The 27,110-nt window shown below is 38.9% G+C and overlaps 1 protein-coding gene across 31 annotated transcripts in view; it reads left to right on the top strand.

Annotated features, from left to right (window-relative positions):
- LOC127421299 (CLIP-associating protein 2-like) overlaps positions 1–27,110 on the top strand; it is a 76,443-nt gene that overhangs the window by 29,206 nt on the left and 20,127 nt on the right. For 8 of the 31 annotated variants that reach the window (XM_051664246.1, XM_051664241.1, XM_051664239.1 and 5 more), the window contains 19 exons: positions 2,411–2,481; positions 10,384–10,530; positions 12,091–12,167; positions 12,319–12,411; positions 13,947–14,092; positions 16,147–16,282; positions 16,365–16,435; positions 16,554–16,613; positions 16,702–16,779; positions 16,865–17,032; positions 17,133–17,170; positions 17,374–17,538; positions 18,516–18,536; positions 19,191–19,295; positions 21,195–21,221; positions 23,830–23,997; positions 24,297–24,338; positions 25,044–25,151; positions 26,542–26,604. In XM_051664246.1, the coding sequence (XP_051520206.1) occupies positions 2,411–2,481; positions 10,384–10,530; positions 12,091–12,167; positions 12,319–12,411; positions 13,947–14,092; positions 16,147–16,282; positions 16,365–16,435; positions 16,554–16,613; positions 16,702–16,779; positions 16,865–17,032; positions 17,133–17,170; positions 17,374–17,538; positions 18,516–18,536; positions 19,191–19,295; positions 21,195–21,221; positions 23,830–23,997; positions 24,297–24,338; positions 25,044–25,151; positions 26,542–26,604 (1,784 nt within the window). Of the gene's footprint in view, positions 1–2,410; positions 2,482–6,404; positions 6,445–9,156; positions 9,296–10,383; positions 10,531–12,090; positions 12,168–12,318; positions 12,412–13,946; positions 14,093–16,146; positions 16,283–16,364; positions 16,436–16,553; positions 16,614–16,701; positions 16,780–16,864; positions 17,033–17,132; positions 17,171–17,373; positions 17,539–18,515; positions 18,537–19,190; positions 19,296–21,194; positions 21,222–23,829; positions 23,998–24,296; positions 24,339–25,043; positions 25,152–26,541; positions 26,605–27,110 lie in introns of those variants that run through there. The other 23 variants (XM_051664254.1, XM_051664252.1, XM_051664251.1 and 20 more) reach the window with 13 other exon arrangements.

The raw sequence follows: 27,110 nt of genomic DNA, 5'->3' as shown, positions 1-27,110 counted from the left end.
ATAAAAACAGAATTATAAAACGCGGAATGTCACGGAATTTGATATATTTGGGATAAAATGAATGTACAAATACACAATTAACCCTGTAAAGCTTGACATATGAAAGAATTGTCAGAAAATTCTAATTCTTAGTTAGAGCCCGACCGATATGGGATTTTTGAGACCGATACCGATTTTAGAGAGGGAAAATTCACCGATTACTGATATGGTGACCAATATATATTTAATTTTTGAGCTGGAATGAAAACAGACCTTTTCTGTGTGGATTGTTCACTGATTTTGCACCAATATGACTATGCAAAGGTACTCAGAAGGCTGCTTTCTTAAATATTTTTATCAAAGAACATTTGACTATTATTATTATACATTGTCAACAAATTCTAGAAATGAAAACTGAGAAAATAAAGAATAAATAAAAATACAATAAATAGCTAAATAAACATCAGTACTGTTTAGTATCAGTCAATTGCTGACCATTTAAATAAAGAATAAATAAAATAAAAATCAGTACTGTATGTTTAGTATCAGTCAAATGTTGACCATTTAAATAAAGAATAAAAATACAATAAATAGTTAAATAAACATCAGTACTGTATGTTTAGTATCAGTCAAATGCTGACCATTAAAATAAAGAATAAATTCAAATAAAATAAATAGCTAAATAAACATCAGTACTGTTTAGTATCAGTCAATGGCTGACCATTAAAATAAGGAATAAATAAAATAAATAGCTAAATAAACATCAGTATTACTGTTTGGTATCAGTCAAATGCTGACCATTTAAATAAAGAATAAATTCAAATAAAATAAATAGCTAAATAAACATCTGGGCTGGTTGCACCAGCTATATGTATGTTACAACTTAGCCTAGTTGTGGCGTAAATGGGCACGAAGTCACAATTTACGCTCTACTAAATATTTGAGTGTTGCACCATTACATTTATGTAGGACGTAACTATGTATAAACCAAAATAGATACGGCAGCCTCCTATCAGGAGTAACTGATGGAATAAAAAAGGCATTTTTATGTAATTTAATGACATCAGTGAGCTCATGTTTTGGTTGACAGGCATCAGTCCTTTCGACATATATGATGATGTTGGCATTTACACTCATTTACATTTATGTGAGAGAAGAAAAAAAACGTACTTTTAAGCAGCTCTTCAGCATGAAACCGATTTAACGGTGCCGTTATTAGGGTGCGCCGCCCGGTGTCAAGTTTCAACACATTCAAAATATAATAAATGTATTAAAATGAATAAATGTCTATTTTTCCAGCCTGTTGTATTAGTATTTATCACCCCTCAATTATTTTAGATAGAGTTCCTATATATTATTATTTACACAGGGCGAATATAATATTTATTAAATCTACTTTTATTACACATCCTATTTTAATGTCTGGAAAACCAGTGTTTTAAATTTAAAATTTTGTAAATGCAATGACTGGAATTGTTCAGTTGAAGGGGGTACCAAACTGTGAATCCTGAACAAAACAGTTTGGTGAATACATGTTTACATGCTGACAAGGCATGAAAGTAGCTACGTGGTTAGCTAGTTTGCTGTAAGCTCGTTGCCACTGAGAGTAAAAGATGGACTTTATTTACTTTCCAGCATTGCGTCTCACCAATTAGGTAACAGCAAAGCGTGAAATCAACACTCACCACACAGAATCCACCACCGCACCGTTGTCTGCTGAGCTGCAAAAAGATGCTCTGGTGTTTACCTTTCAATCTGCTGCATTACTGAATGCACTGACAAACTATTGCTGGCTAACAGCAAACAGATGTGATAAACATGAGTGACATGGTTGTCAGGGACAGGGTTAACGTTATGTTAGATATATAAAACGATGGGGTCATTTTTTTTATCAACTTTCCAGTATGTATTTCACAAATTAGTTAGCAATTTAAGGAAAAGAGATCGCTCAAATCCACACCGTTTAACTCCGCCCTGTCTGCAGAACCACCGTCAGCTCAGAGTCAGCTCTGTAACCAGTGGAGTCGGAGCACGCTCTGCTGGACATAACTACGCTATGACACCAATTCTAAAGCATTGTTTTCTGCATTATATGTTCTGAAAAAAGTTTTCATATTGGCGCATATCGGTTTCCGATATATCGGTCGGGCACTATTCTTAGTACCATAAGACAATTATATATCAATAATAATGACATTATATTTAACTAAAGTCTCACAAGCAAGAGTTTCATCACTGTTTTCATTAATACCGTGATGCTCTACTGTGCAGCACTGTATTTGACCAAAATAAATAAAACTCATATTTTGAGTTTTGGATTGTGCTGTGAGGATCAGTATAGAAGTAAAAATAAAATGGAAAACATGGAATTTGGCTCTTCCTTCATGATTTTACTATCAATCTCTAATCCTCTCTGTTCTCTGTGTTGCAGGTTACAGACTATTCTGAGCCGTTTTGATGAAGTGTTGAATTCTGGGAACATGGCTCTCAGCCTGAGTCAAGGTAAGTTAGACTTGGTATGTTCGTCAAAAGCTGAAGTGTGGCACTAGCATCACCAAACGGAATTGCTAATTATAATTATCCAGTTTTCAAATTTCTCAAACAAACCTCTTGTCTTCCATTGGTTGACAAAACAGATAGTACCACCCCAAACTCACGCCACTGCTTGAGCAATGTTGCCATGTTAAGCTCGGGTTGTTCAAAACAAGTAGAGCAACTTTTGGAGTGAGACAATGACCACGTTGGCATGCACTTAAGAAAACGGTTTATTTCAGGGTTTTAGCAGAGAGTGTCATTCTGAAACGTCATATAAACAAGAACGCTGATTTCCTTACGCTGTTTAAGGGATTAAGAGAAAGCGGTTTAACACACCTGGGTTTCTCTCTGAGAACGTGGCTTAATGTGCTCATGTAAACACAAGCAGCGTTCTGATGGGTGTTTGAAGAGTGCGTGTGCCTGGATAACAAACGTCATAGTATGGAGCCCAATAACAAGTGAACACAGCGAAAAGAATTCAACATTTCTGTGTGTACAGTGGGAAATCACATATACTATAAACTACCCATTTATACACACGAATGAAAAAATATCGACTGTCCCTAACATTCACATATATGCACTGATACATAGGGGGAATCCCAGAGTTTTATGTAAGAGGGAATCCCCCAATATGCAATTCATCTGCAGGTCATGATAGTAAGTTAAGGATCAAACACAGCAATAACACTGGAATATCTGGAAATAAAGTGAATCAACAGAGAGTAAAATAGTGAAGTCTTCCTCGGATACCATGTGTGTTATTAACACAAGCGTTGCAGGAAAATTACTTAGCTGTGGAGAAAGTTGCTTACCGAACGAGCTGCATGTATATGGGAGTATAGAGTATGCCGCTTATACAGTGCATGTAAATGGATTTTGCGGAAATCAACCTAGTAATGGCTTACTTATACTTGTCTCTGCATATTAACCTGCAGAAAGTATTTTTACATAAAAAAACAAAAAAACATTTCACCTTTAAATCGTGTAAACACCTTTAAATCACCTTTATTTTCCGCTTCAGCTACAATGCTAATATTAGTGTTTGGCAGCGTCTTTAACCACAGTACCGAACACAAGGTTTTGACATCTGAGCCCCAGCTTTAACTGGAATGCTACATTCATCTAAATGCTAATCCTCAACTTTTAGTTTTTCATTAGCATTAACTTCTAACTGCTAGAGGGTTAACATCAACCTAAACTGATTGGCTATTTCCAAATGCTGGAATTCACCGTGCCTCTTCTGTCTCCAGTGAGTTAGATTTAACGTGAGTGCTGGAATCTAAAAAGGGTAGGTGGTGTCAGACTTCCATGGCCTTGGAAATCTCCATGATGTGTCTGGCATATGTTTTGTTATGGAAGAGCCGGATGTCCATCCGGATCACTCTGTGCTGCTCTTTTCGTGCTTCTCACTTTTGATTGTGGTGTAGAATGGTCGAGGTGTATTCCAAGTTGTTGCAGTGATTATGTTCGGTTGTTAAGAACCTATAGAACTGTTTATGGTTACAGTCATTGATTTTATGTGGTTGTACATGTTTTTATTGATTCAAACAGCATCTTTGACTTGAGTTTAAAGGTTTATTAGTTGGCCAAATGGTGCTGTTTATTGGTGACTTGGTAGTACTGTAAATTGTCTCTGATGGCAGTTAGTTATTATGTATGTAGTAAGACACGCAAGTGGAGCTGGGAAAAAATATAGATTTTTCCGACACATTGCAAACTTCATTTGAATGATCCTGATATTGATTCTTTAATCCCAAGATTAATCTTTTACCCTTTGTGGCAACCCCTCTACAATGCCAGTCAGTCACTCACATGTGCGACCAAATTTTGTGCTACACAATAGGGCTGGTTATTGATACAGATTTTTATATTCGATTCCTATTCACAAGTTCTCGATTACAATTTCGATTTGATGTCGTTTCATATTGGTATATTTCAGATATAATGTCCCTTTTGCTTACATATGAAAGAAATTATTTTCCAGCTAATGCTGTAAATTATACAGGGGACCTTCTGACTGTGTACATTTTGAAAATAAACTTTTTACTAATTATAGTTTATTAGTTTTTCATCATTTTGTTCACATTTTGACTTTATAAAAATTAACAAATCCATGAATTCAATGAATAAATAACATATTTCATGTTATTTTTTGTTACATGTTTATTGATTAATTGCATAATTTGTACTATTTAAAAGTATTTACATAGATTTTTTGAGCACGTGCTAACATCGTCAATTCCAGTGTTACGGATGTGGCATTTGCAGGGGAAACTTAAAGTGCTCATGACCAGTATATCAAAATGCTAACACTTGTAGACTTTGATCTCTGAGACATCTGTATGTTATCCATCAAGGCTGTATGATGGATTTAAATAAGACTGAAATCGCGATATGGCTTTGCACGAAAACTAAGCCCTAAAAGGCTGTGGATTAAAATCTGTATTGACCACTTCAGACAGAGCTGTGCGAGTGAGTGGCACCCTGGCGGGAGTAAGCGGAACATGCAGAGTAGCGCAGCAATATCATGTTTATCATATTACAATTCAAACTGCAATGTTTGTCAAAATTGTCCCTTCCCAAATGCTGGTGATAAATGCGGCTGCTTGAAACAAGTCACAGATCAAAGCAATATCATCATGGTAAAGAACGAGCGGTGGTAGTTTGTGATTCTCATGAAGCATCCATAAAGGTGACGTCCGTAACGCATTTTTATGTGTGTTTAAAGTAAAGGAGTCCATTGTTCATCATACTAAACATCAACATAAGTTAGCTTTGTACAGAAAGTATAAACTTATTTGAATGAATATTGTTTGAATTATTAAAACGTTACGAACGTGACAGTGCTGAAACACAGCGACATCATAAATGTGGCTCTTATAATGTAAAAAAAAAAGAAAAAAGAAAAAAAAGAGCGCTGTAATGACAGTAAGTGTAACTATTTTTCAGATAATTCCTTTTCTCTCTGGAAAATTATTATTGTTAACAAAGTGAAAATAATAAAAAAACTAATGATAAAACAAAATTTGTAAAATTTTAATTTTCGTAATGTACCTAGTTAGAAGGTCCCTTGTATAATAAACAGCATTAGCTGACAGAGAATTGATTTAATATGTAAGCAAATTGGACAATATAACTAAAATATTTACTAATCGGAATCGAATCTGAACTGAATCAAGAGCTTGTGATTTGTAATCAAATTGAATTGGGAAATCTGTTTCGATATCCAGCCCTTATACACAAGGGTGTTGGATGTTACTTATGGCTATGTAGGACACAATAATCTCAGTCATTCTCAATTTTCTTCATATATCAGCTATAAATTAACAGTAACTTCTAGTGGTCAACTGAAATAGGATTTTCAGTGGATAATGTGGATTGTAGATTTTAGAGTTCTGCTAACACTGGCCAATATATTGGTATAGGAGTACCTACTTTAGTTTGATAAAACTCAAAAGCAAAACCATGGTTTGAAACAGACAGGGAAATAAAGTTTCCTCATTGACATGATGTTTCTTTGGGCAGTTAAATGCACAAAATCAGATGAATGTACTGATCTGGCCGATCTTACGCTTTTCAATGGCTCTTCAAAGGTATTGGCGATCTTCCAAAAGTGTTTTTCTTGACCAGGAGCCACAACATATTTCTTGCCAGTTTTCAGTATAAGAACAGGAAGGGGTCAATAGCTATGCAGCCAACTTCCTTACTAGTGTCAGAAGAAAGTGGAGTAGAAATTCAAAGAGATTTTTTTTCCTAAGCAAAAACTGGGCTTTGCCAATAGAGCCACTGAGGATAGGGTTATAGAGAGAGAGCTGTGCCTGTCACTGCATTACTCTGACACGGCGTGACAGAGAGAGGCATAGAGAGTGAAAGAGCTGCCTCTTCTCAGAAGCATTATAGCCATGTCTGTTGGTGAGGATGGAGATGGTGAGTGTGTTTATTAAATCAAAGTATTATAGATAAATATACTGTCTGTGAGCTGTTTTGTTGTTGTCTGTGTACATTAGATTTACAGTATTTTTAGGCTCTATTTGTTTTGAACATATGGCTAAGTGCATGAAGCAGCTTACCAAAATAAGGACAATGCGGATATTATGTGCAGAATATACTCACTCCTATGGGTTTTTGAGATCTTCCTTTTATTATTTGCATGTGTCTTTTTAGTGTGTGTTTGAACCTGCTTGACCTCAAAGTCTGCAAGTATTAATATAATGGAGTTTAACCAAAGTATATGGTATTATGTCTCTATGTGGTACAGTTATATTGGTTTCTGCGTCAGTGGGTTTTGTCTCTTGGGAGTTTTAAGTGTGACCCGGTTTCTAGGGCATTTCGTTGTCGCGGCTACCCATTATTAGACTCCAGTTTTTGCCCTGGAAATTGAAGTACTTTAAGAGATAGCGTGTGTATGTAGACTATAAATGAAGCGCCATGTATTGTGAAAGCGTTCGGGTACTGAGTATGCTTTGGGCTTACTACACAAACTGCTCTCAGCGTGTTCACTTCTTGTGCTCCGTAATCCTGATAACCAGACTAAATGGCTAATTAAGTTACGGAATGACCAGTGAGAGATCAGGCATCAACACACTTAAACACTGAGCAATAACAGGAGATGTGGTGTTAATGGCACACATTGGGTGGTTGATTCTTGAGACTGTCAGTGAGTTTGTGTCTTTTCAGGTCTGTGAGTAGGAAATATGTAAATTATTGCTGTGTGTAGTCAGTCATTAGTAATGGGTCACTACATCCAAAAATCTACTTGTCTGTTATTGAGGTCACTAACTAGCACGTCCCTAGCAGTCATATTTTATTTTATTTATCTATTTTTTAATTTATATCTCCTTGTCTCCCAATTTGGAATGCCCAGTTCCCACAACTTAGTAGGTCCTCGTGATTGCGCGGTTACTCACCTCAGTCAAGGTGGCAGAGGACAAGTCTCAGTTGCCTCCGCTTCTGAGACCGTCAATCCGTGCATCTTATCACGTGACTCATTGTGCATGACACCGCGGAGACTCGCAGCACGGGAGGCTCATGCTATTCTCCACGATCCACGCACAACTTACCACGTGCCCCATTGAGAGCAAATCCGGGCCAATTTGGTTGCTTAGGAGACCTGGCTGGAGTCACTCAGCACACCCTGGATTGGAACTCGCGACTCCAGGGGTGGTAGTCAGCGTCAATACTCGCTGAGCTACCCAGGCCCCCATTTTCTGTTATTTTTAATTATAACACGGCTCTTAGGAATACCTGGAATCCTGATTAGTCAATTGCAATATGCAGCGGTCTGATGTTTTGAATTAATGACCACACATTCATGGATAAAGTCAAATTAGACTAGTCATCGGGGTACTGCAAGTCATCTTCCCTGCTTTCGAATCGCTGTGCGATCTCTACAAGTAAGCTAATCAAATAATTTAAATGCGAATCAGTATTTCATGTCTATTTATTTATTTATTTGGCAAGTAGTCTTGTAATAAGTGGGATAATGAGCAATCAGATGGTCATTATCGCAAAATAAACCCATTCAGGGTGATACAAGATCACCCTGTCTGGGTTTATTTTGTCAGAATGACCGGCTGACTACATATCATCCCTTACATGGCCTCTGCCATGTTGCAGTTCTTCTGAATAATACCCCTCTTCCTCATAATCACTTAAATATTAAGCATTAGTTTAAAGCATTTAAAACATTTTGTTTTCTCATCTCAGCTGGCCATTTTTGGCAGACAGATTCAAATCAGATTCAGCCAGATCTTTGTAATTTCAATTTCACTGACGCGGGCAGCTCTTGTTGTCATGGCAACAGCCTTTTGAGAGCAGCTTGCTCCCTCGGTCTGTCCTTGCCTTTCCTCCCTTTTTCTCCTCTTCCCTTCAGCTTGTTCCCACTTTCTTCTCTCTTGCTTCCTGTAGCTGTTTTGTTCCTTTTACTCTGCCTTATTCTCACTTGATCTTTCTCTCATAGTCTTTTGGCTCGTCCTTGTTGGATTGTTATTCAGGCCCTCATGTCTGAACAAAGGGCGGTTATGCTACTATGCTAATAATGCTACACACATTGGCAGGCACACAGAGCCCTTTGAGCCGTGCTAGTGGGGTCAGCATCCATAATGTGTCGGTCAGCCCCCTTGGCCTAGTATCAGTGTCACACTGCCTATTGCCCACACACATACACACTTTCAAAGAGCAGGTCTTGGCTGTAGGGGTGTGGCTTCTCTCATGTCCTGTATTAATGTGTTATGTTCAACCCTGTATGACTTTCTTTTGTTCCACATACATATTTAGAACAACATGAGAGCAAATGATGACAGAATTTTCATACCCCTTTAATCTAAGATGGTAACGCAGCGCCTTTAATGCTAATTAGCTTAGCTTGAGCTTCTGACAAAATGAGCTCATTTACATGCAAGATGCAGCCTCAAATCTCAAAGCTCACTGGCTGGTTAAAGATGATGTCATCACTCTCCTGATTGGTTCTTGGGTTTCAGTGAAGGAGGGGGAACGGCAGGGAGGAAAGTGCGAGGGAGTGATGGAGGAGGCTGAGAGAGACAGGAGGGAAGAGGGGGAAGGAGAGAGAGAGAGTAATTGATAGAGAAGATGCCAACTAGCTTTTGGGTGGTGGTTTCTGTAAACCCTGGTTTATGCCTTGCCAATTCGTCTATGGGTATTCTGTCGCCATGAGAACCGCTGTCATGGGAGCAGTAGCTTGGGTGTTGCCTCAGATATGAGAGAGAGACACGCCTGCCTACAGGCATGAGGCGCCTTATCTGCAAACGCATCTGTGATTGTGAGTGCTTTCTCAAGATATAACTGTTTAAAATATGTAGCCTATACTGTATGTTTGAAATGAATGGTAATGTTTACGACTGTGCCGAAAGTGGGTGTTGCCCAGGTAATATTGCCATGGAGATTTGTGCCACTTTTGAGCTGTCTGCATTTTTCAAGCCTTGCTTTTTACTGGAACCACACAATCTGTGCATGTGCATGTAGGTGTGTGTGGGTGGATTTCTGCAATCATTTGAGTTGTATGCAGGCATTTCTTTGTCTGTATATGTGTGCAAGTGATTCAGATTACCTTGTATTACTTTGTTTTCGCAAGTGAGTAATTGATAGGCCCGTAATAGGTTCTGGTTCTGGGCTGGTCATTGATTACTAAAGCTGATATTGTGGAAGGGAGGAAATGAGACCCATACTTGGCAAACTAAAGGTCTTTGGTTTCAGTAGGGGTTGGTTTGCTCATTGATATATTCTAATAAATTTACTTACTTGATATTATTCATTATTATTATTATTATTATTATTGAACCGACTACTTTAGAATGAGAATATGAGACAATCCTTATATGCAAGTTGATACAGAAATTAGTTTTTGCTGATCCTTGTGCAGGAAATTGTTGACTGAGTCAACAATCTATTCTGAAAGAAAATTTGAGTTGTGTATTAAAGGGATAGTTGACCCAAAAATTTACTCGCACTCATGTTGTTCTAAACATGAATGACTTTCTTTCTTCTGTGGAACACAGTTACCGACTGACAGTCACCATTCACTTTCATTGGAAGGAAAAAGATGCATTGAAAATAAATGATGACTGAGGCTGTAAGTCCCTATCATTCTGCCTAACATCATCTTTTGTGGTCCATGCAAGAAAGTCATACAGGTTTAGAACAACATGAGGGCGAGTAAATGCAGACAGAATTGTCATTTTTGAGCAAACTATTCCCTTTAAAACGTAAGGAATTGTTTTGCAACTGGTACTTAACCTCAATGAAATTACTATTGATCCAGAAACGGCTCTATTGATATTAAGCTGCCCTCACGTTCAGATCTTGACAGTTGATTGATTCATCTTCCCGCTGCTTTTGTGTTTTTCTCAGATCGTAGTTTTGACGATGATGACTCTGTGGATGGAAGCAGGCCATCTTCGGCTCAGGCTGCCTTTAAAGTGCCCAAAATACCCAAGAAACCCGGAGACTCTGCCAGCAGTTCCAGAAGACCCAGTGGCACTGGAGCTAGCAAAACAGGTGAGTGCACACACACACATGCACTTTTACACTACATTTAAATTCAGACGAGGTAACTGAGGTTTAGTCTTTAGATTTTGATGCTTGAAAGCAATGTTAATATGCACATGGCTTGGGAAAATCTTAAAATTAATGCAATCGATCTAAAATACTGTTGACGGACTCTATTCATGTGTGCTGCAAGGATACATTGCTGCTTTAAAGGAATAACCCGGGTTCAATACAAGCTCAATCAACAACATTTGTGGCATAATGCTTATTACCACAAAAATGAATTTCGACTTGTCCCTCCTTTTATTTAAAGCAAAAATCTCGGTTACAGTGAGACACTTGCAATGGAAGTCAGTGGGGCCAAGTCAATGGTGATCTAAAGTTTTAAATGTGTCACCAATATTTATATTTGTTGCCCAGTATCACTCCATGTCCAAGGGTGTCTTATGATATTTCACTTCCTTTTTGCCTCTCTGGTCAAACTTATTGCTGGGTCTCAGGGTGCTTGTGTGACAGTATTTATTGATGGACCAGGAACAACAAAAATATTTAAATTAGAGCGCATAGCAAAGTACTAGGAAAAAAGAGCTGTTTAGTTTCTTTTTTTTCTTTTTTTTTTTTTTTGAGGTCCATAAATTAGTTGTACTTTCAATGTGTTTTTATACTTTCGATTATATCATTTAGTATGGCAGTCTAACTATTTGAAGTTGTTTAATCTATGTAATTTAACACATTTTACGTTGCCACAGACTCTTAAGAACAAGAGGATGGCCCCAATACTTAAATCATCATTGGCAGTCTATATTATAATTATAATAATAATAATAATTTTATTAATTTATCGCACATATACAGTGAAATTCTTTTTTTCACATATCCCAGCTAAGCTGGGGTCAGAGTGCAGGTATTAGGCCTTTCATGACGGATTGATGTTTGTGCTGAGGCTCATTATTGTGTTTAGCTTTTGGTTTCAAAATCTAACTAGAATGCTTTGACATGGGGTTTTCTTGAAGAATAATTGACAGATCTCTGATTCTGATGTGTTTATCAGGCTGTTTTGGCTTTCTCCCCTGTGTGGGTGTTGTCCATCTCTCCTCTGGGCCTCTTTCTCTTGAGGTATCTTGATTGATCATTCAGTTACAGGCAGACAAGAAAACACAGGAAGTCCATTAGGACTGAGAGATGTTAATGTGCAGGATGGATCTGTTCATTCATAAGATATCAGAGGCCTTTGCAAGATTTCAACTGCAAAGGGTTGTTGAACTGCTTTATAATTTAATGTAATTTACAAATTGCACAAGAACAAATGAGTTCCCTCCCTCCACCTATGTATGTCACATTTAAACACACTATACACAGAACACCCCCCCCCCCCCTTTTCGCCTAGCAATACAACAGTTGCCATAGGAACACCTCATTGTGCTCTGTTTCTATGGCGACAACTGCAGCAGTCTGTTGGTTGTCTCTCAGTGTGATTGAGAAAAATGTCTTAGAGAATGTGTCCATAAACTGTTGTACTGACAGCTGTTAGAGTGAGTGTGTTTAACTGAAGTGGATGGTGTGTTGCAGGTATCTCTAAAGAGGGGGCAGGAGCTGTGGATGAGGAGGATTTCATTAAAGCATTCACAGACGTCCCCAGTGTTCAGGTGAGAAACACACTTGCATATAAATGAGGTATTACAGAATTCTTTCAAATCCACCTGTGACTTTAAGTTTCATGTTATGATGTTTGATCAAAGGCTTGTAATTGTTTGATCTACAACTCATTTCTTTTTCTGTGTCCATGTCTTTCTATAGATCTACTCTTCACGGGACCTGGAGGATAATCTGAACAAGATCCGTGAGGTTCTGTCTGATGATAAACATGACTGGGACCATAGAGTTAGCGCGGTTAGTAAAACGTTTTTTAACACAATTTAAAGGTGCACTCAGAAATTTTTCATGCTTGTCGTCTTGGACTTGCACTGACAACAAGTAGCATGGATGCAGCATCATTCAAATGCAAATGTTTTCAGTTACCAACGCCATTGTAGAAATTAATTATTCCCAGTCAGCCATGATTAATCCATGAGTGAAAGGGTCTAATAACAGGGTGGTTACTGAGATTAAGTAGTGTTCAGCTGGTCATGTGATCCTAACATGGCTGTCCCCATGAGGGGACCCTCTCCATGTAGATTAAAAGATTTTATAAAGTAACTAATATGACTGAAGTCTGATTTTATACATGCGTATGTTTCAAAATAATTTTTAAGTAGTACAACTTTTTTTAAAGGGAAGTGCACCTTTTAAAGGAATAGTTCGCCCAAAAAGTATAATCTTGTTATTTATTCGCCCTCGTGTTGCTGTTTTTTTTTTTTTTTCTCTTTCCATGGAACACAAAAATAATTATCTTTACAAAGCTCTTGCCATACCATAACAGTTCATTGTGACAATGGCAGTCAAAGAACACACCTAAATATCACAAAAGTAGTCCATAAAACTTGAGTTCAAAGTCTTCTGGAGTCATACAATAGATTGTCCGGGGATAAGACTAAAATTTAAGTGATTATTCACTGATAATGTTGCCCACCCCCAAAGCTCGCCTCTAGGCCATGTTCGCATCCAGAATTCAAAAACACGCCCGTGTCAATGATGTTGATGCACCATTTTTGAATCTGGATGCAAATGTGGCCTAGAAATAAGCTCCGGTGGAGATGATGATCAGTGAGTAAATACAGTTTGGATCGTTTCCTCACAAAGTTATCACATGGCTTCAGAAAACTTGGAATATTGCGCAAAAGACGTATGTCCTACTTTTATGGCGTTTTTGTCCATTTTGGAACTTGACAGCCATATGTCACTATTTAGAGCTGTGTAAGGATTCTTTGAGAATTACTACTTTTTTTTTTCCACCAAAAAAATAACCGCATACAGGTTCAGAATGACATGAGGGTGAGTAAATAATGACAGAATTTTCATATTCGGGTGAACTGCTCTTTTGGACGCATATCCAACTTAATAAATCTCTGCTCTTTAGACACAGCACCATTATAGTCTCCATATTGCTTTTTCAAGTGGCTGAGCTTGTTTGCTGAATAAATATTTGGCAAAATGTGGTGGTTGGCAAACCGTATTAGTGTTTCCCATGAGAAACGGCTTCAAAAAGTTCAAAAGGTGACAAGATGACATTGGGATGCACTCGACCTAAAGTCTTCTTTGTGACCATAGAAAGTGGTTTATTTACTCTTTGGGCAGTTTAATTTTTCTCTCTTTTAAAATAAAACAAAATATTTTATGAAAACTTGAAAGCTTTTAACTGCATTTGAAGTTTCCTGGTTTTTATGTACTGTAGTTTTTCCTATACATTTCCATTCATCTGTGATAAAATGTAATAAACTCTGTGATGTCATGGGTCTCACTTTGCTTTCCCCCTTCTCTCTCCACAGCTAAAGAAAATCCGATCTCTGCTGGTTGCCGGGGCAGCAGACTATGATTGTTTCTACCAGCACCTGCGCCTGTTGGATGGCGCATTTAAGCTGTCTGCAAAAGACCTGCGTTCTCAGGTGGTGCGGGAGGCTTGCATCACAATGGCGTGAGTGTCTCGACATCTTTAAATGACAGGGATGTTAACTCCAATTTCTTGCTCTAGAAAGCTGTGTGTGCACGTTATGCAGATTATTGAGATCTGGTTTCTATCAGCCATTTAATTAAGGGCTTGAGGATGAGGTGAAGAAGCTTTTAAAGCAAAGCAGTTTCCATGTTTAGTCAATTGGATTTCGATTAGTGGACTCGCAATTGCTTTTTTGTTTCTGTTGCTAAAAGGAGCTTTCAACATTTTAAAGAACAAATATTTAGAGCATTGATTCTCAGCTGGTTTTTCATTGGTCATCAAGTGGCGACCTGACAAAGTTGGGAATGTATTAATGGAAATTAATGAATACTACCATGAACTGAATAGGCCCAATAATATAATATGCAAAATTATTAACTTATTAAAGTTACCTGTGTCGTATTTTCTTTATTCGTTGCATAGTTTTGTTCATAGTTTGGATGAGGGCACACATTTGCATCTCCTTAAAGGATTAGTTCACCCCAAAATTAAAATTCTCTCATCATTTACTTACTCTCATGCCATCACAGATGTGTATGACTTTCTTCTGCTGAACACAAATGAAGATTTTTAGAAGAATATCTCAGCTCTGTAGGTCCATAAAATGCAAGTGAATGGGTGCCAAATTTTTGAAGCTCCAAAAAGCACTTATAGTCATCATAAAAGTAATCCATAAGACTCCAGTGGATTAATTAATGTCTTCTGACACAAAACGCCAATTATGGAATGCCCAATGCGCTCCAAGTCCTCATGGTGGCGTAGTGACTCACCTCAATCTGGGTGGCGTAGGACGAATCTCAGTTGCCTCCGCGTCTGAGACCGTCAATCCGCGCATCTTATCACGTGACTTGAGCATGTTACCGCGGAGACCTAGCGCATGTGGAGGCTTCACGCCACTCTCTGCGGCATCCAAGCAAAACTCATCACGTGCCCCATTGAGAGTGAGAATCACATTATAGCGACCACGAGGAAGTTAACCCAGCGTGACTCTACCCACCCTAGCAACCGGGCCAATTGGTTGCTTAGGAAGCCTGACTTGAGTCACTCAGCACGCCCTGGGAAATAGATCAATATTTAAAACTTTTTTTTACTTAATATTCACAAGGGTCGAGGTCAAGCGTGTTGGCAAGTTCACGTGAGAACTGACAAGTGAAATATGAAAAAAAAAAAAAAAAAAGGAAGCGCAGTGTTGTTTACAACAGAGGAGCATAGAAATCATACATAGATGCCTCATTCGGCTGGTTTGAATACGTCAACTGCGGCGCCATCTTGGAACGGTCAACAAGAAGAGCTGTTTGAATCAGTTTGAATGCAAGTGAGTGAGTGGATTAGATGCCTCAGACCGAGCTCCTTGCTCAGACCGCTGCATAAACTGCTTTTATGTGGAAACAGTATTGCGGTCCAAAGAAACAGCTGCTAATGAGGGATCTACGTATGAATATCTGTGCAGAGGAGGCTTTCGCACTTATGTCACACGAGAGGCAGTATGAACTCCACCCTCGTCAATGAGTTGGCTGGAAGCGAACATTTTTGTAAAGAAAGTTTTCAATATTGATCTATTTCATACATATTGTTTTGCTTCAGAAGACATTAATTAGACCACTGGAATAGTATGGATTATTTTAATGATGGTATTTTTTGGAGCTTCAAAACATTGGCACCCATTCACTTGCATTTTATGGACCTACAGAGCTGAAATATTCTTCTAACAATATTAAATTGTGTTCTGCTGAAAAAAGACAGTCATACACATCTGGGATTGCATGAGGGTGAGTAAATTATGAGAGAATTTTCATTTTTGGGTGAACTATTCCTTTAATTTAGGTGGCTTCTACAAGGGACATACATTTAAGGCAAAATAGTTTTATTGGACACATGGCCTTTGACATTGACAACAAAAGATAAAGGAACTGTCTTTTCAAAAGTTGACGACCCTATTTCTGTTGCTATCCTAACTATGCATGACCCGTTTTTGGGTCACAATCCACCAGTTGAAAGTCACTGCTGTATTGTGGCTTTGTTGTCTTTCTGTGCAGGCATCTCTCCACATTATTGGGGAATAAGTTTGATCATGGTGCAGAGGCAATTGTCCCAGTACTCTTCAATCTCATCCCAAACTGTGCCAAAGTGATGGCCACATCTGGCACTGCAGCCATACGCATCATCATACGGGTGAGACACACTGCCATCCACAAGTTCAATCTGTCAGTATGTACTGCATCTGTGTGTTCTGACTGTGTTTTTTCTTTTACAGCACACTCACGTCCCACGATTGATTCCACTCATCGCTAGTAACTGCACATCAAAGTCTGTGGCCGTCCGGAGGTTAGACATCAGTTCTGCTCAAACACATTATAACTGAGCAATAGTGATATAGCTGAAATATAATTGTTTTTCATCCTTGGATATGTAAATGTATCTCTGTTTATTTATTACTCTTTAGGCGCTGTTATGACTTTTTAGATCTTCTGCTGCAGGAATGGCAGACTCACTCTCTGGAGAGGTACAACACAGGATCTTTGCTCAACCTGCTTATGTTGACAGCCCAATACTGCACTACATAACTGCTCTATCTGTCTGCTGTGTCTCAGGCATGCGGCTGTGTTGGTGGAAAGTATTAAGAAGGGAATCAGAGATGCAGACTCAGAGGCTCGAGTGGAGGCCAGGAAGTGAGTGGTGTACTCATGGACAAAATGTATGTATTTTGCTCCTTTTGTGTTTTATTTCATGTCACTCTCTCTCTCTCTGCCGCAGGGCATACTGGGGGTTGCGGGCTCATTTCCCCGGGGAGGCGGAGTCTCTGTATAACTCATTGGAATCGTCCTATCAGAAGACATTACAGTCGTATCTAAAGAGCTCAGGCAGCGTGGCATCTCTTCCACAATCTGATCGCTCGTCCTCTAGCTCCCAGGAAAGCCTTAAGTATGAATTTCTCACTTTGCCTCATTTGACTACACAACTGACATGAGTTGGCAGTGAAATTGAATTTAGACTGGTTCTTTTTTTGTTTGTTTGTTTCCAGTCGGCCGCTGTCAAAGTGGTCAGCTGCTCCAGGCAGAGGTGAGATCCTTAATGTTGCTATTTGTGTTCATAGTGATCAATGTGACAACTTTTTGTTTTTATGTGCAAAAACCCTGCCATGTTTTATTAAAAACTTAAATCTATATGAATATGCACATAACAAATTTTTTTGTTTTGTTTTATTGTTCTTTGTGATGTGTTTTGTTTTTCTTTTGTTTAATTTTGTTTTGTTACTTGTTTAGTGCCTGCAAGCTCAAAGTCATCAGGATCTCCAGGCTCTTTGCAGCGTTCCCGTAGCGATGTGGATGTTAACGCTGCCGCTGGTGCTAAAGCCAGACACAGTGGACAGGCTGGAGGGGCAGGGCGTGTCGCATCAGCCCTGCCACCCGGATCATACGCATCTCTCGGTAGGGGCTACGAATAGGTCATGCACATTTTTTTAAATTAAAGGAATAGTTCATCCAAAAATGAAAATTCTCTCATTAACAGTACTCTCCCTCATGCCATCCCAGATGTGCATGACTTTCTTTTTTCTGCTCAACACAAACAAAGATGTTTAAAAGAATATCTCAGCTCTGTAGGTCCATACAATGCAAGTAAATGGTGGCCTGATCTTTGGAGCTCCAAAAAGCACATAAAGGCAGCATAAACTGATCCATATGACTCCAGTGGTTTAATCCATATCTTCAGAAGTGATATGATAGGTGTGGGTGAGAAACAGATCTATGTTTAAGCCCTTTTTTACCATAAATCTCCACCTTTGACCAGCCTCGACCAGTAATTGGCAATAGGCACAAAGAATGCGAATTTCCAAAACGCAAAAGAAGAATGTGAAAATTAAAGTGGAGATTTATAGTAAAAAAAAGGACTTCAATTTTGCTCTGTTTCTCACCCATGATATAGCTTCTGAAGACATGGATTAAACCACTAGAGTCGTATGGATTACTTTTATGCTGCCTTTATTTGCTTTTTGAAACTTAAAAGTTCTGGTCACCATTCAGTTGCATTGTATGGACCAACAGAGCTGAGATATTCTTCTAAAAATCTTCATTTGTGTTCTGCTGAAGAAACAGAGTCATGCACATCTGGGATGGCATGAGAGTTAGTAAATAATGTGAGAATTTTCATTTTTGGGTGAACTAGTCCTTTAACTCATGAAAACGCAGAACAGGTCAAACAAGCAAATTTGCTGATCGGCCTCTCACACAGCACACGGCTTTCCTACACTTACCACATACAAAACCAGCTGAAGTGAAGAATTTTCTTAATTGTTTAAAGTTACATGTGTGTACTAGTGTGGTTGTTGGAATGTGTGTAGTTCTGTTGAGTGTGTGTTTCGTTCTAACTGGATTGCTGTGCTCCTTTTTCTCTTCTTTGGCTTAAGATGATGCCTCTGAAAAAGATGGTAAGATCATCTGCCATTTGCCCATCTATTGTTCAATTCATCATCTACATTTCCTCTCCTTTTCTTATTTGTTCTCCTTCCTCTTTCTTACTGCTTACTAATCGACTCCCTTCTCACAGCTCATGCTTTCCTACTGTTTGTGTTTGAATAGTTGATCAGAATTTTGGTGTGATTTATCGAAGCTTTTCTATGGTCAATATCGAACTATGCTTGCATAGTTAATGTTTCTCATTGTGTTGGGTGGAAAGTTTGTTTCTGCTTTTTGTTGTAGTTATTTCAATGGCTTAGGTATAATAAGGAATATGATCCTCTCACACAGTGGGTGGAGCTCTTTGTGTGTGATGTAGCGCTGCTGCCGTCTGCTGCTGCCGAGTGGTATTGCAAGCAGAAGCCTAAGGAGGTGCCAGTGGCTTTCGGCTTGCGATTGTGCTAAATTGACGTGCTTAATTCAAAATCTCCCTTCTAGATCTAACACTCTCATACTCTCAATTCTGTCTCATTGTCTTTCCTCTAACTTGACCATGAATCCATTCCCTCATAGGAGTCAGTCGGTGGGTGTGTGGGCCAGCGAGATGCAAGAAATGTTTTACATTTTTATTCTGATGGAGTGTTTAGATTAGCATGAGGTTATATATGATGTCTGTTTGTCTCCAGGGCGACTACGGACTAAGCAGACTTTATCAACAGCATCTAGTGTGGGCAGCAGTCAGGTTGACTCGAGAGGGCGGACCCGGTCAAAGATGGCATCCCAGTCACAACGTAAGTACCTATATACACACACAAATACACGCTGTGTGTTCTTACAAATCTGTAGTGAAGACTCACAAATGTACTGAATATATTATATACATTTACTCACAAATGTCTTTTGTTTAGCTCACATAACAGACCATAAAATATTGTACCAGCTTACACTTCTCATATGCATTTAACTCTCAGAAAATATTTGTCAATGCAAAATGTTTTCCATTAGAATAGAGTATTGTCCACTCCACAAAAGTGCTTCATACACTACTTTTATATTTTATCCATTTGGGTCATTCCTGTTATGCTGTACATGTAACTTAAAAGAATGAATATGCTTGTGTTGTAATTAAAGGCAATGGCGATTTCTCAGGACCAGCAAAGCCTTCCTGTTGGCATAACAAAATATGTTTTCATCCTTTCATTCTCATTGACCTTTTTGCCAATGTATTGTCAGACTGTCAGATTCTTCAGCCAATCAGATTTATTTATTTGTTCTTGGTGGGTGTGGTCTTTAGGATATGTCCCAGTCCAGGCCTTCTAGCTGGCCTTGAGTGACGCAATCACGCTTTAAGTGATGAATGTAATTTGAAAGCGAAGAGCGCATGATCTTGCTGAGTCGGCTGTCATCACTGCCTCTATCGCCATTGAGAAAGAGATCCTTATGGATTTAAAAACATAAGATGTTCTGCATGATCGTGCGATTGATTAATTAAACAGGAAAGGAGGACTGTTTTTCACTTCAAGCAAATTGGTGAGTGCTTATTGCATTGTTATAGCAACATCAGGAGTTTTCTAAGTGTAAATTAGGCTGCTTGAGCATTCAGTGTCGGATCAAGTTTTGAAAAGTAACTGTGTACCCTGACAAAACAGAATTTATTGCAAGCAAAATTTAAATCACAAATATTATTAGAGAGCTTTTTCTTGGTATTAGACCTCCTTGGTAATGGCTTTCATGCGTGGACGTGTTTTTAAAATGTCAATTGGTATTATTAGTTGACTGCCATGTAATGTACGATGGGCATACGGTGTCTTATTCATTGTGAAACGGTGTTTTCTTAATGGCATGAATCGCACTGAAGGCCTAGACTTAAAATGCATGGGCCACGGCTGATTAAAGTATTTCTAGAAAGGGGTATACCATATTTTCAGAAGTCTGCTCTGGTCAAGCTCATACACTTACACTTTATTAATTATAACTTATTTACACAATGGCAAGACAATTAAAGGATGCCTAGAAGGTTGGAGTTAAAAATAGCCATTGCTAACTAAGGGATTGCAAGTTAGCTTACATGAGGATGTCAACTTAATTTTAATTAAAAATGTATTTATTTATTTTTACCAACTTTTGACATTTTTATATTATTATAGACATTTCTGTAATTTTAGCATACAATATGGAATATATTAGAGACAGACAAACCAACTAAAACCACAAAACATCACAGAATTCATAAAATACATTATCGATACTGATGTTTGTGCTGTTGTTTTCCCATAAAAAAAATGATGTCACTTCCTGGATGATAGTGATTGCATTAAGGAACTGGCTTGTTGTTAAAGGGATATTACAAAAGACTAGTGGGATGAAAAGTCATATTGAGGACATAGGAAAAAAATATAAATTAATTACCAATTTAAACAATTTGACCAAGAAAACATGTTTTGCTTGAAATATATGATATGGGCATAAACATGTACTGCATTATAGGAATGTCCCAACTACTAGAAATGTAAGATTTTTTTTTTTATACAAATAGGGTAAGAATGCAGTAGGACCTGACTGTAAACAGTCATCCCTGGCACCACGTGCTGTAACACACAATGTCAACTGCATGTGTGTGAGTTTTTAAGGAGTCATCCTGCTCTTAGGATGTAACCAACAGCTCCTCCCAACTGTTTCTGTGCCTCTAGGTTCCGACGATTCTGATTGCACGGCAGGTACCCTCGTCTGACATGTTGGCGAGTGTGTTAATTCATGCAAACGTGTGTGAGAGTGTGTGTGCGCGAGCGTTTCTATGTCTTAAGTGCCCTGCATGCTGTGTGGTCTTCACTTGGGTGTGACGGTATCAGTCCATTTCTGCCTGCAGGCGTATAGAAACACAAACTCAACACAAACATGTTGAGAGTGTTGATGGTACATCAATCCAAAGCAGTGGCAAAAACAGTCATGTTGTGTCATCTTTTTTGTGCCTTCACGGTGTTAATTGTGGAGTAACATCTGAATGCAATTGTGTTTCGCGGGGCTTATCGACTATGTGCGCGTCTCGTATCGCTGTTTTCATTTGCAGCCTGATGGTTTCATTCATTTAAATAATGTGTGCATCACAACACACTGCATGTTTTTACTCCATAATGCTTTGTATCCGTTTAATATGCTGTTCCTCCTCCCTGCCCAATGGGTCTCATGGCCCCGCCCCTCTCCCTAATCCTCCCCCCTCATTGGCTCAGGATCACAGTCTGCTACCCCTGTTGGTGGTAAGAGTTTCAACATTTCATCTGTCACTCATTTCATAGTCTTATCACTCCCATCCTATGGGTTTCCATCCTTTCTTCCCTTTTCCTGGTTGAACAAGAAACAAGGGGTCTCCCAGAAGCCTCCACTCTCTTCACTGCATGGAGGGTGTTTAAGCTTGGCTCGCTCTGGATGCCCTGTTGGTTGTGCTTTTTGTCAAACCTCTAAATTAATTAAAACTCACGCCTTATGAAGTGGGAAATTTGGAAGGAATTTGGTGATTGGCGTGTCAGAGTGCAGCGTAGGCTTGTTCATCTGTGTTTGTGTAGTCTGTACATTTCCACTTCTTCCCTTTTGGTGTCAGCACAATTAGGATCACAACACTAGCATTTTTAAAGGAATAGTTCATCCAAAAATGAAAATTCTCATCATTTACTCACCCATGCCATCCCAGATTTTTCTTCTGCAGAACACAGTCAAAGATTTTTAGAAGAATTTCTCAGCTCTGTAGGTCCATAAAATGCAAGTGAATGGTGATCAGCACTTTAAAACTCCAGAAAGCACGGACAATTATAGTAAAATCATCCATTCGGCTCCAGTGGTTAAATTAATGTCTTCTAAAGCCATACGATCGCTTTAGGTGAGAAACAGATCAATATTTAAGTCCTTTTCACTATAATCGTTTCTTCTGTTAGCTCTCAAGTGCACGTTCCTGAGAGGACCCAGTTCACGCTGCCTCTCGTGTGACTTAAGCGTGTTGGCATTTTCCCCCTGAGAACTGACACGATACAACCGGAAGTGCAGCTCGAGTTGTTTACAAGAGAACACTGTTCACATGCTTCATTTGTTTTGCTTTCATTTGAACATGCCAGCACGCTTCAGTCACACGAGAGGCAGCGTGAACTGATTCCCTCATGGACGCTCATTGGAGAGCAACCAGAAGTAACCAATTATAGTGAAAAGGACTTAAATATTGATCTGTTTTTCACCCAAAGTGATCGTAAGTAATTCAACATCTGGGATGGCATTAGGGTGAGTAAATTAGTAAATAATGGGATAGTTCTGGTAAACTATCCCTTTAAGTCATAATGTCTTCTGTCTATGTCTGTGGTTGTTATTTTTGTGAGTTATTGCTGTTTACTTCAAATTTGTCAGTGCAAATGTCAGCATAGCATTGATGATTAGGTCTAGAGGTCGACCGATATATCTGCGGTGAGTTGCTTTTTTGAAACTATCGGTTATTGGCAAAAATAAACCCAGATAGTTGCCGATTAGTTATTTTGTGATCATTATTTCTCTGTTTCCAGCACTGGATGGTTCTACAGTTAGAACTCTTTGGTTTTACAGTATAACAGCAGCCTCTTGAGGTGAAATAAAGACAATCACAGACTCTGTGTGAATTGTGTTGTGCCATGTCACTGTACTATGCACAGAGCCTGACACATAAGAAGCTGGTTTAATGATGATCTGCTGTTGAAGAATTACTGCTCATACAGTATTTCTTGGCCTAAATGACAATATTTACTTCATGGTGTGTTTATATTGTAATACACTGTAGATTATTGTAACAGTGCATGTTTAGTTTCGCTTGTGTGTTTGTATGAGCTGCTAGCACAGACATTTCAAAATAAGAGTTCCCGTGTAGTTTGTGCTTGTTCATAGTTACAAGTATCACGTTATGCAGTAAATCTTCTGGTTATAATTGGTATTTTGGTTGTACAATAAATCGCACCTGGGATTATATTCATTTTGGACTCTTGTTGTCTCCATGTCTGTGCCAGTCACAGTAAGGAAGGACTAAATCTTTTACTCTTAGAAGATTTTAAAAACTATTTGCCGAATAATCGGTTATCAGCCTTTTCCACCAGCTTGTTTATCGTTATCGGGAAAATCCACTATTGGTCGACCTCTAATTAGGTCAGTGATTATGTTTGAGATTGGCTTTGGTGGACAGTCATGTGTTTGCTGTTCAACATCTAGCTATAAAGCAGTTTGTGTGTGCATATAAAAACACTTATCTGTTGGATAATGTAGATTTTCAACAGTCTGTTAGTCTCACACTGCTTTTCTTTCTTGTTTTCTGTGTATTTACAGCGGGTTCTCGTTCGGGTTCCCCAGGCCGGGTGTTGGCCAGCACAGCTCTGAGCACGCTCAGTACGGGAGCGCAGCGTGTCAGTGCAGCTCCAGGCTCTCACCGTCGCAGTCGGATCCCACGCAGTCAGGGCTGCAGTCGAGACTCCAGCCCCACACGCCTGTCTGTCGGTAAGCACATGCTTCTGTCTGTAATCGTGATGGATCACATGACATTTCTGCTATCAACCCAAAAATCCTATCCCATTAGGATCTGTTTTTGTTTCTTTATCTTTTCTGCCTGATGAATAAAAGATCCCCTTGATCAGTCTGTGTGTTCACAAAATCTGTGGGATGACAAAATTCTTGCATCGCTTCTGGGCATTCAGTACCTTCACATAAATGTCTGTATTTGTGTGAGGGTTGGTAATGGGTGACTGCTTACAGTTTGGTGTTCTTACCAAAATCAAAATTCTCTCTTTCAATCAAAGCTCCATCAAACATCAGCCACATCTACAATGGATCCAAAGGAGGTATGTTTTGTGTCTTGGTCTCCGTCAGCCATCCCATAGTGATAATCCATCTACCTGTCTGAGCTGGGGCTGTCATCCTAATGCGGTTTCATGCTGGAGGTTGTGCTGTGTTGCGTGTAACACGCTGCTTTGAGAAAGCAGAACATGCCATCACATTAACCAGCTGGGTCTCCACTTGTCTGTCATGATGTTAAACCCCACAGCTTGGTGCTGCTCTTTGCTAAGTGAATGAATGAATGAATGAATGAAGTCCATCTCATGAATGCAGATGAACATCAGTTAAGAGACAGGATATAAAAGCAAAGATCCACACCTGCCACCTCCCATGTACTACTAAAATTCAACCTGTAATTACTTCCCTTCTAATAACCCCTTCCCCTGTTGGTGAATATCTGCTCATTTTTAATCTATTACTAATGTAGAATCTGTGCATGAGCTCTTGAAGTTAGTACAAATATTGATGGTTTTTGTGCTGCCTTCCTTCCTACGGTCTGAGAGGTGCCTCAGGGTTCTGTAATAGGCCCTCTCTATTTTTCAAACTTAACACAACTCCATTGATATTTCATTGCTTAACAATTCTCTATGTAAATGTCTGTTTCTTCTATTTTTACTGTCTCTTATATCCTCCAATTTCTCTGTTCTTCTTTATCTGTTTTTCTATACTCTCTTTTCTTGGTCTGTTTCCCTATCTTGGGGGTGGGTCAGCGAGGGGTAGTCGTATACCACGTCCTAGCGTGAGTCAGGGCTGCAGTCGCGAGGCCAGCCGAGAGAGCAGCAGAGACACCAGCCCCGTGCGCTCCTTCACGCCGCTCGGTGAGTAGCCATGGCAGCTATTTCATCTACCGGGACCAATCAACCTCAACTCTGCAGTAGCCAGGATGATTAGACAAGATAATGCTATGTTGAAAAGTGATAAATGCCCTCCTTCACTTAATTTGAAACTGAAAGTCAAGCTATTGCCTGGACTTGGTTTGCTTTGATACTTTTGCAGCTACCAAATGGGAATGTTTGAACAGTGACCCAGCATCACATTAATCTTATTTACTTGTAGAAAATATCTGGGGTTGTACAACCTCACATATGGCTCTGCTTGGTTTGTAAGCAGTTTTTTCCTGGCCTAATTTGTTTTCCTGATCTCACATTTTCAACATGCTGGTGGATGCTGACATAAGCCTCATCTGAGATGGTGCTTAAATACAGCACACCAGAGAAAAGGACTTTAAAAGCCAAAACCTCAAACAAGGAATATTTTAAGTGGTCCTTTATCAAAGTCGATATGAAATGAAAATGGATCCTATTTACTTTTGTAATGCATGTTCCTGGTCTAATTGTGAAGGATTCATGTTATTCCAAAGGGAAAAAAAAATGTTTTCATAATTATTCACCAAAATACGATAACGTCTCTTGCCTCTGAAACAGCCTCTTATTTTTCAACACCACCAAACCACCTGTCATATAGAGACCACTTTTCATGATAAAATTAAGGCCGCCCTAATTGTTTTTTTGTTTTTGTTTTTTCTCATTGAGTATCCTGTTTCACTCATAAATACTTTGTTACATTAAGGAAGTTAAATGGGTTGCGAATGCTGTTTCATGTTGATTTGAACAATTACACAAGTATGGAGCACTATCGTGCTATTGGAACTCCTATTTTTCAAAGCATTACTACTTTTGTGCAAACATTTTCAAATATTTCAAGACAACAAACACAGAATTAAAGTTATTAATGGGGAAAGAGATTCTAAGCTATAGTCGTTAATGTTACTTTATACATGCGTTCACAGTTTTTTTTTTTTGCTGTTTTATTGGAGTTTTCACATTATTTTGATAGACACAAAGTAGAATGAGGATGAGAACATTTGATAGATAGAGACTGACGTATGCCAGCATCATATGTTTAATGTTAGCTATGATGCATTTAAAACTCACTTTTGGTACTTTTATCATAAGAAAAGTTGGAGGGGTACCCAGCTGAAAGTGCAGTATTCCTGCTGTTATGCAGAACTGGACTTGTACCTTTGAGCACTGACACTTGAAGTGTGATTGTTTGTTACAGTGGGGCATGTGTGTTTTGGTGATGGCACATTCTCACATCAGTACTAATTGGGAGTTTCTCTAGAGTTCGAACATTGGCCTGGTAATTTATGCATGTGTGTGTGCTTGTGTGCATTCTTGTGTGTGTGTGTGTGTGTGTGTGTTGCAGCATCCCGGCATTATTCGCGCTCAACTGGTGCTCTTCATGCCCCAGATGCCTTCGGGGCAGCAGGTGAACTGTCACCCCAGCCAGCACAGGCCTCTTTTATTGTTACTTCAGATTTAATTTTTTCATCCCATCTTTCTGCTTTGCCTAGATCGGACCTGCATGCTTTACGTTTAGTGTTCATAACAACCATTCTTCCCATTACCTCGATAACAACTGTAGTGTGACACTCAGCAAACAGCCGCAAATGTGAGACAACAAAGAAGAGATCAAGATTGCAATAAACCCCTTAAGTTGACAAGACCCATAGTGATAATACACTTATAATTATTACTAGGGGTTTTCTTAATTTAAAGGAATAGTTCACCAAAAAAATGAAAATTCTCTCATCCTTTACTAACCCTCATGCCATCCCAGATGCGTATGACTTACTTTCTTCTGCTGAACACAAACAAAGATTTTTGAAAAATATCTCTGCTCTATTGGTCTGTTCAGTGCAAGTGAATGGTGGACAGAACTTTGATGGTTCAAAAAGCACATAACAGCAGCATAAAATTAATCCATAAGACTCC

This window comes from Myxocyprinus asiaticus, chromosome 30 (assembly GCF_019703515.2).
Source record: "Myxocyprinus asiaticus isolate MX2 ecotype Aquarium Trade chromosome 30, UBuf_Myxa_2, whole genome shotgun sequence".
In the NCBI taxonomy this organism is placed as follows: Eukaryota; Metazoa; Chordata; class Actinopteri; order Cypriniformes; family Catostomidae; genus Myxocyprinus; species Myxocyprinus asiaticus.
Note: the sequence above shows the minus strand (reverse complement) of the source record. Positions and strands in the feature narration are given on the sequence as shown.